This window comes from Panthera onca, chromosome C1, assembly GCF_046562875.1.
Source record: "Panthera onca isolate mPanOnc1 chromosome C1, mPanOnc1 haplotype 2, whole genome shotgun sequence".
Taxonomy (NCBI): Eukaryota; Metazoa; Chordata; class Mammalia; order Carnivora; family Felidae; genus Panthera; species Panthera onca.
The window spans coordinates 32878411-32893532 of record NC_138346.1 but is presented as its reverse complement, the minus strand read 5'-3'; the positions used below and the strand labels follow the sequence as shown (position 1 = coordinate 32893532).

Here is a 15122-nt window from a genome sequence, read left to right as displayed (position 1 = left end):
TTCTGGGTTTTCTGTTCTGTTCTATTGATCTGTGGGTCTATTTTGTACCAGTACCATACTATTTTGATTACTACAGCTTTGTAATATAACTTGAAGTCTGGAATTGTGATGACTCCAGCTTTGCTTTTCTCTTTTGTGTTTCCATAAAAATTTGAGGATTGTTTGTTCTAGTTCTGTAAAAACATGATGTTGACATTTTGATAGGGATTGCATTAAAACTGTAGGTTGCTTTGAGTAGTATGACTTTTTAAAAATATTTTTTCTTCCAATCCATGAGCATGGAGTATCTTTCCATTTATTTTTATCATAAATAGATGTTGTCCTTTGCCAAATGCTTTTCCTGCATCTATTGAAATGATCATATGGTTCTTTTCCTTTCTTTTATTAATGTGATGTATCATGTTGGTTGATTTGTGAATATTGAGCCACCTTTGCAACCCAAGAATATCCAGCTTGATTGTGGTGAATGTTTTTTTTTTTTTAATGTTCTGTTGGATCTGGTTTGCTAGTATTTTTTAAAGAACTTTTGCATCTATGTTCATCAGGGATATTGGCTTATATTTCTCTTTTATATGGTATCTTTATTTGGTTTTGCGATTAGGATAATGCTGGCCTCATAGAATGAAATTAAGTTGTTCATCTTTTTCTGTTTTTTTAGAATAGTTTGAAAAGAATAGGTATTAATTCTTTTTTAAATATTTAGTAGAATTTGCCTGTGAAGCCATCTGGTCATGGGTTTTTTGTTTGTTGGGAGTTATTTTTGTTACTGATTCAGTTTCTTTGCTGGTTATTGGCCTGTTCAAATTTTCTGTTTCTTCCTGTTTCGGTTTTGGTAATTTATATGTTTCTAGGAATTTATCTATTTCTTCCAGATCATCCAGTTTGTTGGGGTATAGTTTTTTACAATATTCTCTTATAATTGTTTGTATTGCTGTGATGTTGGTTGTTATTTCTCCTCTCTCATTTGTGATTTTATTTATTTGAGTCCTTTCTCTTTTCTTTTTGAATAGTATGACTACAGGTTTATCAATTAATTTTTTCAAATAACCAGCTCCTGTTTTCATTGATCTGTTCTATTGTTTTTTTAGTTTCTATATCTTTTATTTCTGCTCTAATCTATTATTTCACCTCTTCTGCTTGCTTTAGGATTCATTTACTGTTCTTTTTCTAGCTCCTGTAGGTATAAGGTTAGATTCTTATTATTTATATAAATGATCTTGCTTCTTGAGGTGGGCCTGTATTACTTTGTACTTCCCTTTTAGGACCACTTTTGCTGGATCCCAGAGGTTTTGGACTGTTGTATTTTCATTTTCAGTTGTTTCCATGTATTTTTTAAATTTCTTCTTTTATTTCCTGGTTGACTCATTCATTGCCTAGTAGCATGTTATTTAGCTTTCATGTATTTGTGGTCTTTCCAGATGTTTTTCTTGTGGTTTTCTTCTAGTTTCATAGCAATGTTCAAGTAGTTAGCTGTAATTCTGATGTGAAAATACGAGAATATTTTATTATTTTTATTTTTTTAATCTTTTTTTCCACATTTATTCATTTTTGAGAGAGAGAGCACGCGCACGATTGGGGGAGGGGCAGAGAGAGAGGGAGATACAGAATCCCAAGCAGGCTCCAGGCTCTGAGCTGACAGCATAGAGCCCGATGCAGGGCTTGAACTCATGGACTGTGAGATCATGACCTGAGCCAAAATCAGACGTTCAACTGACTGAGCCATCCAGGTGTCCTAATACCAGAAAATTTTATACCAGAAAAATAGGATGTAACATCTTATTAGATATTACAATATATCATAAGGCAGTATAAGTAATAAAAATGAGAAATAATACAGAATTGAGGAAGGTATAGATGCGGGAGATGTTAGTGAGTAGTTTACATGAAGTTTGTAATTTAATCCTGTTAGATGGGCACTAATAATCCTGTTAGATGGGCACCATTATTATTTCCTTCCTATAGTTTAGAAACTACAATTCATAGCTGATTTGCTCAGGGGCACCTGGGTGGCTCAGTCAGTTGAGCGTCAGACTTTGGTTGAGGTCATGATCTCATGGTTCGTGAATTCAAGCCCTGCATCAGGCTCACTGCTGTCAGCACAGAGCCCACTTAGGGTCTTCGGTCCCTCTCTATCTGGCCCTTCCCATTTGTGCTCGCTCTCTCAAATATAAATAAATCTTTTTGTTTTAATGTTTATTTTTGAGAGAGAGAGAGGGAGAACATGAGCAGGGGGGTGGGGGGCAGAGAGAGAGGGAGACACAGAATTGGAAGCAGGCTCCAAGCTCTGAGCTGTCAGCACAGAGCTCAACACAGGGTTTGAACCCACAGACCATGAGATCATGACCTGAGCTGAAGTTGGACACTCAACCAACTAAGCCACCCAGGCACCCCAAAAATAAATAAATCTTAAAAAAAGAAAGGTAATTTGCTCGAAGTCATAGAACTAGCTAGTAAAGGATCTTGGATCTGGGACAGGCACATGGACCAAACTTAGGTATGTCTTATTCTCATTTTGTCAGGTACAAATTATAAAAACAGAGTATAGCATAGTGAACAGTAGAGATTCCAGAATTAGACTTATCTTTCTAATTACGCATATTGTGTGTTTGTTTAGGAAAAACATCTAGAAAGATAAACAAAAGAAAATGAAAGTGCTTTTCAATGGTGGAATCCTTATGATTTCACCTTTAATACCTGCATTTCTTTAAGTTATCTTTTTTTTAATCTGTTTTATAATCAAGGGGGGGGAAAGTTTTTCATTTTTCATTTTTTGTTTTTTTAATGTTTATTCATTTTTGAGACAGAGAGAGACAGAGCATGAACAGGGGAGGGTCAGAGAGAGGGAGACACAGAATATGAACCAGGCTCCAAGCTGTCAGCACAGAGCCCGACACGGGGCTCGAACTCACGGACCACGAGATCATGACCTGAGCCAAAGTCGGCTGCTCAACTGACTGAGCCACCCAGGCGCCCCAGTTTTTCATTTTTAAAACAACGTTCACTCTTACTGTCACTAAGATGAGAGACCTTCTTAACAATTTGTCATAAATTGTACTTATGATTTATGTTCTAAATTATATATAATATGTCGTATTTTTATGGTAAGACTTGACCCTTAATTTCTTCTGACTGCCAACTAAAATGCTAATACAGTTTGAGAAATGACAAAAATTCTCTCACTACAAAAAGATTCATTGGACAGTTTTTCTTGCAATAACATAAAAGATAAAAATAAGAAATGACTTTTTCCATTTTAAGACTTTATTAGACTTAAGACTTTATTAGTATTAAGACTACTCTTTTTAAGAATTAAGATGTAATTAATGAGGGATGCCTGGCTGGCTCATTTGGCAAAGCATGTGACTCTTGATCTTGGGGCTGTGATTTCAAGCCCCACGTGGAGTTCAGAGATTACTTAAAAATAAATCTTAAAAAGGACTAATGAATTTTGTGTTTTAAGTACACAATCCCACATTACTCCCTAAATGATAAATGCTAACATCATGTGAGCATTTGGTTATTCTGTGCTGCTTTCTTTAATCTTTTATTTCATATTTGTCTTCATATGTTCTCTTCCAGATAACAGTAAGCATGAATTATGTTGTTGGAACCCATGGATGGCTGCCTTATGACAGAAACATTTCTAATTACTTTACATTCATCAAAGATCAAACTGTGACAAATCCAAAGTAAGTAAATGAACATTTAAAGCAAAACAGGTGCAGCTGGTACCTTATTGCCAGGAAAAACAACTAGATTGATTGGTGTCATTTTGATAGTAATACAGTAGACCTCCAGATTTTCTTCCCTCTCTCCTTCTCTCTTTTGTTCTTTCCCTCTTCCTGACTTGATACTGGTTTAAGGATAAAACAACTTATATAATATCATAGGGAAACAAATTATTAGCAATAATTTTGAGGCTTAATTTTATTTTTATTGTACAGTGTTGTTTATAAATAAGCCTTATGTGTTTTATATAAGAAGAATTTATTATTTACCTTAATTTGTTAAGTATCCAAAGGTTACATTTTAAGTTAAAGTGATGTTTCCCTTACTCAGAGTTATTTGAGCTGTTTATTAGGAGCAATGTCTTTTTTCCTTCTTATCCCACATAGGTCTTAGTACTCTTTGTGTTTGGCACAAAGCATACCTTCAGCATATTGATATTGAATAATAAAATTCTAGAGCTGAACTGTCAGAATTGGCCCTCATTCTCTGTATGCATGCTAAAGTGCAATCACTTCTTTGTATCTTTCTGCAAAATCTGGGTTGACTGAGTTCACAGTTAGTTCACTGGGAAACAGATAAAACCAACATGCTTGCTTTGGTTTGAGTGAAGAATTATCTTCATGAATATTGTTTGATACACATTTAACTGCTTATGAGGTAGATTTCTGGTTTGAGTTGATTTCCAGCTTTCCTCATCCTGTCATATCCTTCTTGTGCTTAATAGTTTGATACTACATTTTACAGAATCGACAATCTTACTAAATTGGCTTTGAAAGACAAGATTTAAATCTTTTTCACACCTTCACCAGTCTCAACTTCTTTAGTTTAACCCTTGAGATTATTATTATGTATATTTTTATTTGATGAAAAATATGAATAAGATTAATTTTTTCTGAAAATCTTTATCATTCACTAATGGTCATTTCAATTGAACAGTTGAGATTTATTTTTATTTCTTTTTTAAAGAGATTTAAAAAAATAGTCGATATCAGTGTAAATGGTCTTTTATGGAAAAGTCTAATATTTAATTATGTTTACAGAACTCAGCGTAGTATGAATGGTCCTTTTGCTCCAGGGCTGGAAATAACTTCTAAGCTATTCATAGTATCACATGATGCAAAGTTGCTTTTCAGTGCTGGACACTGGGATAATAGCATTCAAGTGATGTCACTTACAAAAGGCAAAACTATCTCACACAATATTAGACACATGGGTAAGTGTTAACTTTTTTCTCCCAAAAAAGCAATGTTTCCCTGTGTCTTCTAACTACAAAAGTAGTACATCCTCCTTATAAAAAACATTAATATTTACCTTTGAAGCTGAGTGAACTTTTTTTTGATAGAGCAATGTTATGAACATTATATGCTTTCTTTAAGAGTATTTAATGTTTTGGGGTATACTAAATACCATATAAATTAAATACAGCTTCATAGTATCTGAAAGATGTTAGGCTAAGCCTTTTTTAAAAAAATTGGTTGATACAAGTAAGAATTTTAAGACAAAACTTAAAAAAAAAAATCTGTCGTTGTTGAAGAAGACATCACCTGCCCTATTACTTAGTTATAGTTAGTCATGAAAGAGGTAAATTATTGAATGTGGTTTAACCTGGTACTTCTTAGGCTGTTCATTTTAGTATAAGAATAAGACATGGTGTAGATTTCCTCCTGATAAACCTATTACAAAAGGGAAATGGGAGTCTGCTACTAATTCTGTACCAGTGGCTCCTGAGATGCCACTTAGCTCAGGTTTTTACCTTTTAGTAGAAATGTATTTTATATTGTGTGAATTTGCAGTGTAATATGTACTTTTTTGATTAGGGGCATATATTCCACAGGATTTCAGTTCTTAATGGGAGTAGAAGGTAAATGGGATGAGAGAGTAAGAGAGCAGAGAGGCCTATCAAAACTACCTGGGGATCCATTTCAAGCCTCCTAACCCACTAGCAGGACTCTGATGGACATTTCCCTGCCCCGTGTGTACTCTTAACTCTCAAAGCTGGGTGACCTCAAAGAAAGATTCTCTACATGAGTTTAGAAATGCTTGTTTCCTGTGTTATTCTTCCCCAGTGCTTTTCCATTGCCATTCCTACATTTCTCCTGATAGAACAACCAATTTAGTAATAGTTTGACCATGAACTAAAATTGCCCTTTTAGTTCTGTTCCAGCAAAACCATGCCATTTCATTTTTTTGTAATTCCTTTTTTCTTACAGATATTGTTACTTGTTTAGCTACAGATTATTGTGGAATACATTTGATTTCTGGTTCGAGAGACACTACATGTATGATATGGCAAATAATACAACAGGTTAGTTACACATTTAAATAATCTTCCTTTCTGGTGGGACTACTAGAAATTACAGATTTATAATTTTTATCAGCCATATTATACTCATTATGATGTTGCTTCAAGGAAGTAAAGTGTCTTTTTTATGGCTTTTAGATTTTCTACTTGACAGGCTTTCTTCTACTTCAAATTTATTAAAATAATTACCTAAAAATTTTCTTATAATATTTTTCTTAACTTTTTTTTTTTACATTTTAATCTTCAATCCTTTGGTAATTAATTTTTCTTTTTATAATAGAGAATATGAGTATTATATATATAATATATAGATATATATGATAGGGGCGCCTGGATGGTTCAGTCGGTTAAGCGTCCGACTTCAGCACAGGTCATGATCTCGCAGTTCGTGGGTTCAAGCCCCGCATCGGACTCTGTACTGACCACTCAGAGCCTGGAGCCTGCTTTAAATTCTGTGTCTCCCTCTCTTCTCTCTCTGCCCCTCCCCTGCTTGTGCTCTGTCTCTCTGTCAAAAATAAAGATAAACTAGAAAAAAATAGATATATATGATAGAATATATAGAGTATGTAATATATATTCTATAATAATATAGAATATTAAAATGTATTATTATGTTTACTTTCAGTGGAAAGTCATTTATGCCAGCATAAATGACTACCTACTGAATTGGATCTTCTTCTAGATTCGCCATTTTGTTTCTATAGCAACACCAAAATATTTTCATTTTAATATTTGGTAAAACAAATCTCCTCTCACTATGTTTCCTTACAAAAAATGTTCTCAGCTAGTCTTATATTAGTATTTATTCTTCCATATGAACTTAAAAAATATTTCAACCATATCTTCCTCACAAATCTCTTAGTCTTGATGAAATTATATTTAATTTATATATTAATTTGGTATGCATTGGCATTTTTATAATCATTCCTATCCAGAAATAGGACATGTCTTTCCATATTTGTTTCTGTTCTTTTTTTAATGTTTTTCAACAAAATCTTTTAATTATTTTTTTCCATTAGGTTCTGTACTTGTTTATGTTTATTTCTTTAAAAAAATTTTTTTTAAGTTTATTTTGACAGAGCGGGAGTGGGGTAGGGGCAGAGAGAGGGAGAGAGAATTTCAAGCAGGCTCTGTCTGCACTGTCAGTACAGAGCCCAGTGTGAGGCTCAAGCTCACAAACCATGAGATCATGACCTGAGCTGAGGTCAAGAGTTAGATGCTTAACCAGTGTCTCCTACCCTAGCACCCCTATTTAAGTTTATTTCTGATTATCGTATTATTACTATTTTGAAGGGACTTTTTAAGTCACTTTTACTTCTTTTTGATTTTGAGAGAGAGCACACACAAGCTGGAGGAGGGGCAGAGAGAGACAAGAGAGGGAATCCCGAAACGGCTCTTCACTATCAGCACAGAGCCCAGTGCACAGGGCTCAGTCTCATGAACTGTGAGATCATGACTTGAGCTGAAATCAACCAACCTAGCCACCAACCTAGCTTAACCACCAACCTAGCCACCCAGGCACCCCTAAATCACTTTTACTCTAAATGATTATGGCTAGTGTAAAAAAAAGCTATTGATTTCTATACAGTTATCTAATTGGTTTACCAAATCTTCTTATCCAGCTCTTATAATTATTAGTATCTTTTAGGTTTTCTGATAACAAAGTAGATAAGATATATAATCATATGATCTGAAAGTAAAAGTGGATGTCTTTATCTTTTCCAATATAATGATTCCAATAAAATGATTTCATTTTATCTTATTACATTATTAGCTAGTGTAATAGAGTAAGAAAATTATACTGAGTATCCCTGTCTTATGTCTGATTTTGATGAAAGTGCCTTCACCATTGTGCCATTTAGTATACCATTTGCTGTTGCATTTCACCATACATTGCTGTTGGGTTGTGGGGTTTTTTTTTGATATTTAAGTAGTTACTTTCCTTCTGATTTTTTTTTCTTTTGGTAGCTTTTTAGTAGTTTACAGAAAAGTTACAAAAATAGTACATTTTTGCATTTGTCTTATTATTCTCTCCTAATGTCTTTTGCTCCCAGCATCTTTTTTTTTTTTTTTTTTTTTTTTTAACAATTTAAAAGTTGTAGATATTGGGGCCTCTGGATGGCTCAGTCAGTTAAGCTTCCGACTTTGGCTCAGGTCATGATCTTGTGGTTTGTGGGTTTGAGCCTCACATCAGCCTCTCTGCTCTCAGCACAGATCCTGTTTTGGATCCTTTGTCTTTCTCCCTTTGCCCTTGCCCTCTCTCTCTCTCAGTAAAGATGCTGTGTTCGTTTACCCCTAAACACTTTAGTGTATATTTTCTAAGAACAAGTCATTCTTACATATAATCAGTTCAGTTATCAAAATCAGAACACCTATACAATATATAATATATATAGTTATCTAATCCACAGTTCATGTTCTAATTTTGCTAGTAGTTCCCATAATGTCCTTTTTAGCTATTTTTCACAGTTTGTCTTATTTTTTTTGTAGTTTTTCTCTTATTTTCTCTTAATGTATTATGTTGAAAATTCTCCTAGGTTTGAACCATTCTGGAATTCCTATAATAAAACCATATAGGAACACCTTGGTGCCTCAGTCAGTTATGTGTCTGACTTCATCTGAGGTCATGATCTCACAGTTTGTGAGTTCAAACACCGTGTCAGGCTTTATGCCAACATCTCAGAGCCTGGGGCCTGCTTAAGTTTTAGAGCCTCAAAAGGGGCTGAGAATTTGGGAATTCTCCAGGAATAATTTAGGAATCCAAGGAAAAACACAAGAATGAATATTACTATAAATAGATGCAGTAGTAAGAACTTGTTTTGCAATATTAGTTTGTGATTAGACAATTTAAATATAGTATAAGCCTTTTTGTAGAAAATAGCCGACTAGAAAATTACCTTTGTTTCTATGTTTTAACACTAGGGAGGTGTTCCCGTGGGCTTAGCATCGAAACCCTTTCAGATTCTGTATGGACACACTGATGAGGTATTGAGTGTTGGCATCAGCACTGAACTTGACATGGCAGTGTCAGGATCAAGGGTAAGATTTCACCTTTAAGAAATGCTAGTTTTTTCTACAAATTGTGAAACAATATTTAAATTTAAATTTTTTTCATGCTTGCTTTAGAAGCACATATGCTAAAATTGGAAAAATAATTTTTTTTCTAGAATTGGTAAAAGCATAGAAATTCTTTATTGTTTGTGTACGACTTGCAGAAGTAGGATTAATCCAGAAAGAAGAAACTTAAACAGACTGGATTCTATTTTGGGATTTTATTGGTCTTATAAGTTAAGGAAAGAGGGCATTTTATGAAATAAAAGACTATTTCAAATTTCAAGATTGAAATTTTTCCTAAGGTACATGTGCCTTGGTAGAATAATCATTTTCTAAGTTCCTTTCCTGTATTTATTTATCTGGCCCTCTTTCTTTTTTTGTTGTTCTGTTTCTTTTTCATATTCTAATACTTTCTGTGTAGGATGGCACTGTGATTATACATACCATTCAGAAAGGTCAATACATGAGGACTTTACGACCACCTTGCGAGAGTTCTCTACTCCTCACTGTTCCTAATTTGGCGATATCTTGGGAAGGACATATTGTCATCTATTCCACCATTGAGGAAAAGACCAATCTCAAGGTATATAACAGTTTCATACAGTAGGGCTAGAATATCTATAAGCCCATCTTTTCCTTTCCATATTATACTGTATTTATGAGATATTATTTTGTTTTAGGGATTTAGATGGACTTATATAATACATGATTTCAAAAAGAATTTCTGATTATGTGGGACTTCATAAACTTAAGTGGAAATTATAACCAAATTAAATTCTTTTTGTACAGCCTGGGTATGAAAAAACAAGCCATGAATTACGTTTATTTTTCTTTCCATGATAAAGCTATTTAAAAACTAAGAGAATCTTGGGGCACCTGGCTGGCTCAGTTGATAGAACATGAGACCCTTGATCTCAGGGATGTGAGTTTGAGCCCCACATTGGGTGTAGAGATTACTTAAAAGGTCAAAAAAAAAAAAAAACAAACAAAAAAAAAAAAACTTACAGGGGCACCCAGGTGGCTCGGTCAGTTAAGTGTCTGACTTCAGCTCGGGTCATGATCTCATGGTTTGTGAGCTTGAGCCCTGCATCAGGCTCTGTGCTGACAGCTCAGAGCCTGGAGCCTGCTTCAGATTCTCTGTCTACCTCTTTCTCTGCCCCTCCCCCACACATGCTCCCTCTATCTCCCTCTTTCTCAAAAAAAAAGGGAGGGGGGAGCACCTGGGTGGCTCAGTCAATTAAGCAACTGACTTTACCTCAGGTCATGATCTCACAGGTCATGGTTTCGGAGTCTGCTTCAGATTCTATGTCTCCCTCTCTCTCTGCCCCTCCCCTGCTCGTTCTCTGTCTCTGTTTCTCAAAAATAAATAAACGTTAAATAAAAATAAAAAAAAAACCTTATAGCTTTAAAAAAGTTAAGAGAATCTTTTTGTTTTATGTTAAGAATGCGGGGTTTTTTAGACTGGATGAGGTTTTAATTCTTTTGGAGGGGTGAGAGTTCTTGTTTAATATTGTTTACTTAGCAATTATTTAGTTATTAAATATTTTCTTAAAGTATGTAATTATTTCTGATTTAAAATCACTTTAGTAATATTGTCTACACGCTCTCTTTATACATAACTGTATGTTTATTTCAACATTAAATTTGAAATCATTAAATCATTAAATTTTGAGATCATTAAATTGTTTTCATCTAATCTTTATAGGATAAGAGTGCACTACATCTGTTTTCTGTAAATGGCAAGTATTTAGGGTCTCAAGTCCTGACAGAACAAATATCAGATCTGTGTATCACTGGAGAACACATTATCACGGGCAGTTTACAAGGTTTCCTGTCCATAAGAGATCTCCACAGGTAAATAAAAAGAATTGTTGAAACCTCGCTTAAGAAAAGGTGGTAATAGGGCACCTGGCTGGCTCACTTGATGGAGCATGTGACTCTTGATCTTGGGGTTGTGTGTTCAAGCCCTACATTGGTTGTATAGATTACTTAAAGAATAAAATCTTAAAAAAAAAAAAAAAAAAAGGAAAAGAAAAAGTAGTAATACTTTCAGCCTAGAGTGGAAATCAGGAATCAAAGATTTCTAATCTTTTGGTTTATCATTTATTATGAACATGTCTTTTTTTTTGGTAACTCTGAAAAAAATTGAGAAAGCTAAAGAATTTCTGGATTAGTAAGTGAAATATAGATGTACATTTTTAAAATGTAGGATATTTTATGTTACGTATATTTTACTACAAGTAAAATTTTTTAAAAAACAGAAAAAAAATTTCATAGTGCCAAGCCTCGATTATGGATTTGGAAATTTGTTCAATTATAGTTTGAATTTTTACAAACTAAAGTTAGGGTTTAATTTTTTTTTTAATTGGGGTAAAAAAAAAACTAAGGTATTTTTAAGGCTAATGTATGTGTTCATGATTGTGTGTATGTGTGTGTAAAATGGGTGGGGAGTCTTGTTATTAAAGTGAAGGGAAAGGATGTTTAAATAGTGGATACGTTTTTGAGCTTTGTATTCTTCGTATTTACTAGTTTATGTATACAAAGCACTGTTATTTCCTGTATTTGTATTTGTTATGCCCAAATACATTCTTTTCTTCCATTTTTAAAAAATTTATTGTGGCTTATTTACACTACTGAGACTATCTTGGCCCCACCCAAACCTTTCTTTTCTTTTCTTTTTTTTTCCCCCCAAACCTTTCTTATAAATCATTTCCTGATCCATTGTGCTCTATCCTACCACATTCATGTCAGAATCATTTCTGTACCAACACCCGTCCCTGTTTTTGTATTTCTCTTCTCATTTTTGTCATTCTTTCTCCTGTGGAAGAGCACTGAATCCCTATTTGAATCATATCTTTCCAACATTTTGTTTTACTCAGGGTATTATTAAGAGAATCTCAAATCAGGTCTTGTAGCAGGTTAGTCTAAACACAGTATGTACTTCAGAGGGTTCTTCATTCTGTAATCCTAAAAGCCATGGATATTTTCCATAGTTGAGTTATGTTTTTATATCATAACCATATATTTATGGTTTTAAATATTATGTATTATTTTATATTATATATTTATACATATATCTTCTAAGACAAGGCAAATAGACCGATTTTATTGACCTTACCCCCCAACACATGCACACTGTTTTAGCTTTTTAATCAACAAGATGAAAATCTTTTAGTGAGAAGATTTTGGTTAGAAGAGAAAATATATATATTTGGTTGTATATATAGTTAGAAGAAAAACAGATATTGAGAATGAGAAAAGATAGATTAAGTATTTTAAGTAATGCTATAATGTAGGCCCTTGTGTGAGCCATTCAACCTTTCTGAATCTAAGTTACACATCTGTAAAATTAGAATGGAGAACCAGGTGATCATTAAATTATCTTCCAGATATTAAATTCCATGAATACGTTATGTATCCATGTAATTATGTGTGTGTGTTTTCTTTCTTTTCTAGTTTGAATCTCAGTATGAATCCATTAGCCATGCGGATGCCTATCCACTGTGTTTGTGTAACCAAAGAATACAGCCATATTCTTGTAGGATTAGAAGATGGCAAATTGATTGTAGTGGGTGTTGGCAAGCCAGCTGAGGTAAAACATAGCATCAAGAACTTCTTTTCCCGTACTGTTGGGGATTCCTTTGGTTCTCCTTTGTTCCAGCTGAATCAGAAGTCTCCATTATGGATGAACAAATTAACCAAGTTTGATTTTTCAAAGGGCAGTAAATGAAAAGGCGATAAAGCTAGTATTCAAGAGTGATGTTTATATTATGCTTCAATTGAAGGCATACATTTGACAGTTTCTGTCCTCTAAATGAATAAGAAAGTTCTTTTATTTTCTGTCTTTCCAAATCTAGATTCAAGACACGACTTGGATTTTTAATAAATAAGAGCCTTTATAAAAAATTAAATACAGGCTCAAACAATAAAACTATTTACTTTAATTTCAATAAATACCAGTATGACTGTATGTCAATTATCCTTTTGTAAAAGCATCATTTTTTTACTTGGAACTACAGATATCCCCATATAATGTCCTAATTCTCGGTGAGTTTCCTGTAGTTACTGTAAATTTATTTGCCAGTGGTTTATCAATTACTGAACATTCAGATATCATAAATCTGATACTGTTCCTTAAAAAACTTGGTGGCTATACTCCAAGTAATATAGTGATTCTGTTAGAAAGTTAATTGTATTACATAGAGTCAAATTAAGCATTATCAATTTTTATTGATACCATCAGTCTTTTCTGAGAAATCTAAAATATGGCATCTGTAGTAGTTGTTTCAAGAGAAGTCATTAGTGAATAACACAGTGTCACTGCTTTTAATAAATCTACCACGGATCATAGGAACCTTTTTGCTAAGTTTTCATCAGTTCTTATACCTGTTCAGGATATTATTATAACAAAAGAGAGGTCTTATTAAATTAAAGTGATAGCACCATTTACCTTCAGTTGTAACAGTCCCCCAAAGAATGTCAGCAAGTCTGTATCTTGGTATTTCACTTACATTTAAAACATTTTAGGCATTTTTTCTCTTTGAGTATGTTTCACTTTCTGTGGATTACTCAAGTGCCCTTTAAATTTGCCTGCATCTCCCCACCTTAAGTAATTTTTCAGTTTCTGATTTTACTGAATTTTTTTATATGAAGTGACCATTATGTGCACACACTTTTCTTTTAAAAATCGATTGGAACAAAAACGCCTAAGCAACTTCATTTTGTAGGCTTAAATCAGTGTTTTGTACTGTTTATTAAGTAAGTTTTTTGTCCTCCTTGAAAGTTTTATGTAGTCTACAACACATAGAATCTGAATTGTGTGCAGATTTGGAATAAAAGTATTTTTTATCTGTTTTACATCTTTGGATGTATCAGTTGAAGTATGGATCTACTTTAGTACATAATCAAATACTTAGAATCTTGCATAATTAAGATATAATTCCATATGACAGTATGATTAAAGCTTTAGTTATGAAAAGATCTTTATGTAAAGATCTAAATTTATCATAAAAGATCAAAGTCTTGATTAATGTGTACTTTAAGCCATGTATCAGTTTTGTATATTACACTGTCAGTATGAAATTCATGTTTATTAATCATATGGTAAAGTGATAATAGATTAATGGAAATCATGTTTCTGGAAATGAAAATGCAAAACAAGCATGCTAAAGTGTCTTTGCATGAGGCTTGGTTTTTTTTTTTTATCCCTTTAATAAATGTACCCTAGAGGAGGGTAACCATTAAAAAAGGCTGGCAGACAAATAAAAAATAGATTATACTTGGGAAAGTAATTCCAACAAGTCATATTGTTAGTTTGAGAAATGTGTCCCACATGGATTCTTTTTTGCCTTACCTAGAATTATAAGCACTTTTAGAGGGGCATTTATTTACCGATTGGATTAATATTTAATTAATAATTGTTATGTGCTGAGAAGCGTGCTAGGTGGTACAAATTTAATGGTGAACAAATGTGATTCTCACCTTCAGAGAGCTTATGCTATACTTGTTCTCTAAATTATATTTTATCATTTTGTTGCTAAATGTCATTTTTTGAAATTCTTATATCAAAATACTCTAAAATTATTTTGTTTCCATCAGAACATTATTGTACTTCCTTATTATCCTTGTGATTAGCATCAATAGTACTTTAAATATAAAAGGAGAAAATCCTCAAAATTATGTGTCTTATTAGCTAAAGTAAAATTCAGAAGATTATTTTAATGAACTGTGAAATATATTTCTTTAATTTATAAAGAAAAGGACTGATAATTTGGACAAACTGGGACATTTAATTTTAAAATTTACACATTGGCATTAGACCTTTCTCAGTTGAAAGACAATTGGTATAGAGAAGCCTTTCTTTAATTATTATTAATCAAGAATCATTAAAATGTTAATATGAATGATTCTGCTAACAAAACTTACATTCTTACATTCTGCATCCTACAAAATCAGTGTCTTATATATCAGTCTCACTTCTTTTTTTTCTTTCTTTTTTTCTTAATCACATCTGTTGTTCATTTCTCTGGATTACCTT

At 33.1% G+C, this 15122-nt stretch overlaps 1 protein-coding gene across 4 annotated transcripts in view; it reads left to right on the top strand.

Moving 5' to 3' along the window:
- The window catches only part of NBEAL1 (neurobeachin like 1), a 180270-nt gene that overhangs the window by 158042 nt on the left and 7106 nt on the right, over positions 1-15122 (top strand). For 2 of the 4 annotated variants that reach the window (XM_078450986.2, XM_078450984.2), the window contains 7 exons: positions 3580-3689; positions 4770-4942; positions 5940-6034; positions 8954-9070; positions 9507-9668; positions 10791-10939; positions 12542-12677. In XM_078450986.2, coding sequence (XP_078307112.1) covers positions 3580-3689; positions 4770-4942; positions 5940-6034; positions 8954-9070; positions 9507-9668; positions 10791-10939; positions 12542-12677 — 942 coding nt within the window. Of the gene's footprint in view, positions 1-3579; positions 3690-4769; positions 4943-5939; positions 6035-8953; positions 9071-9506; positions 9669-10790; positions 10940-12541; positions 15121-15122 lie in introns of those variants that run through there. The other 2 variants (XM_078450985.2, XM_078450987.2) reach the window with 1 other exon arrangement.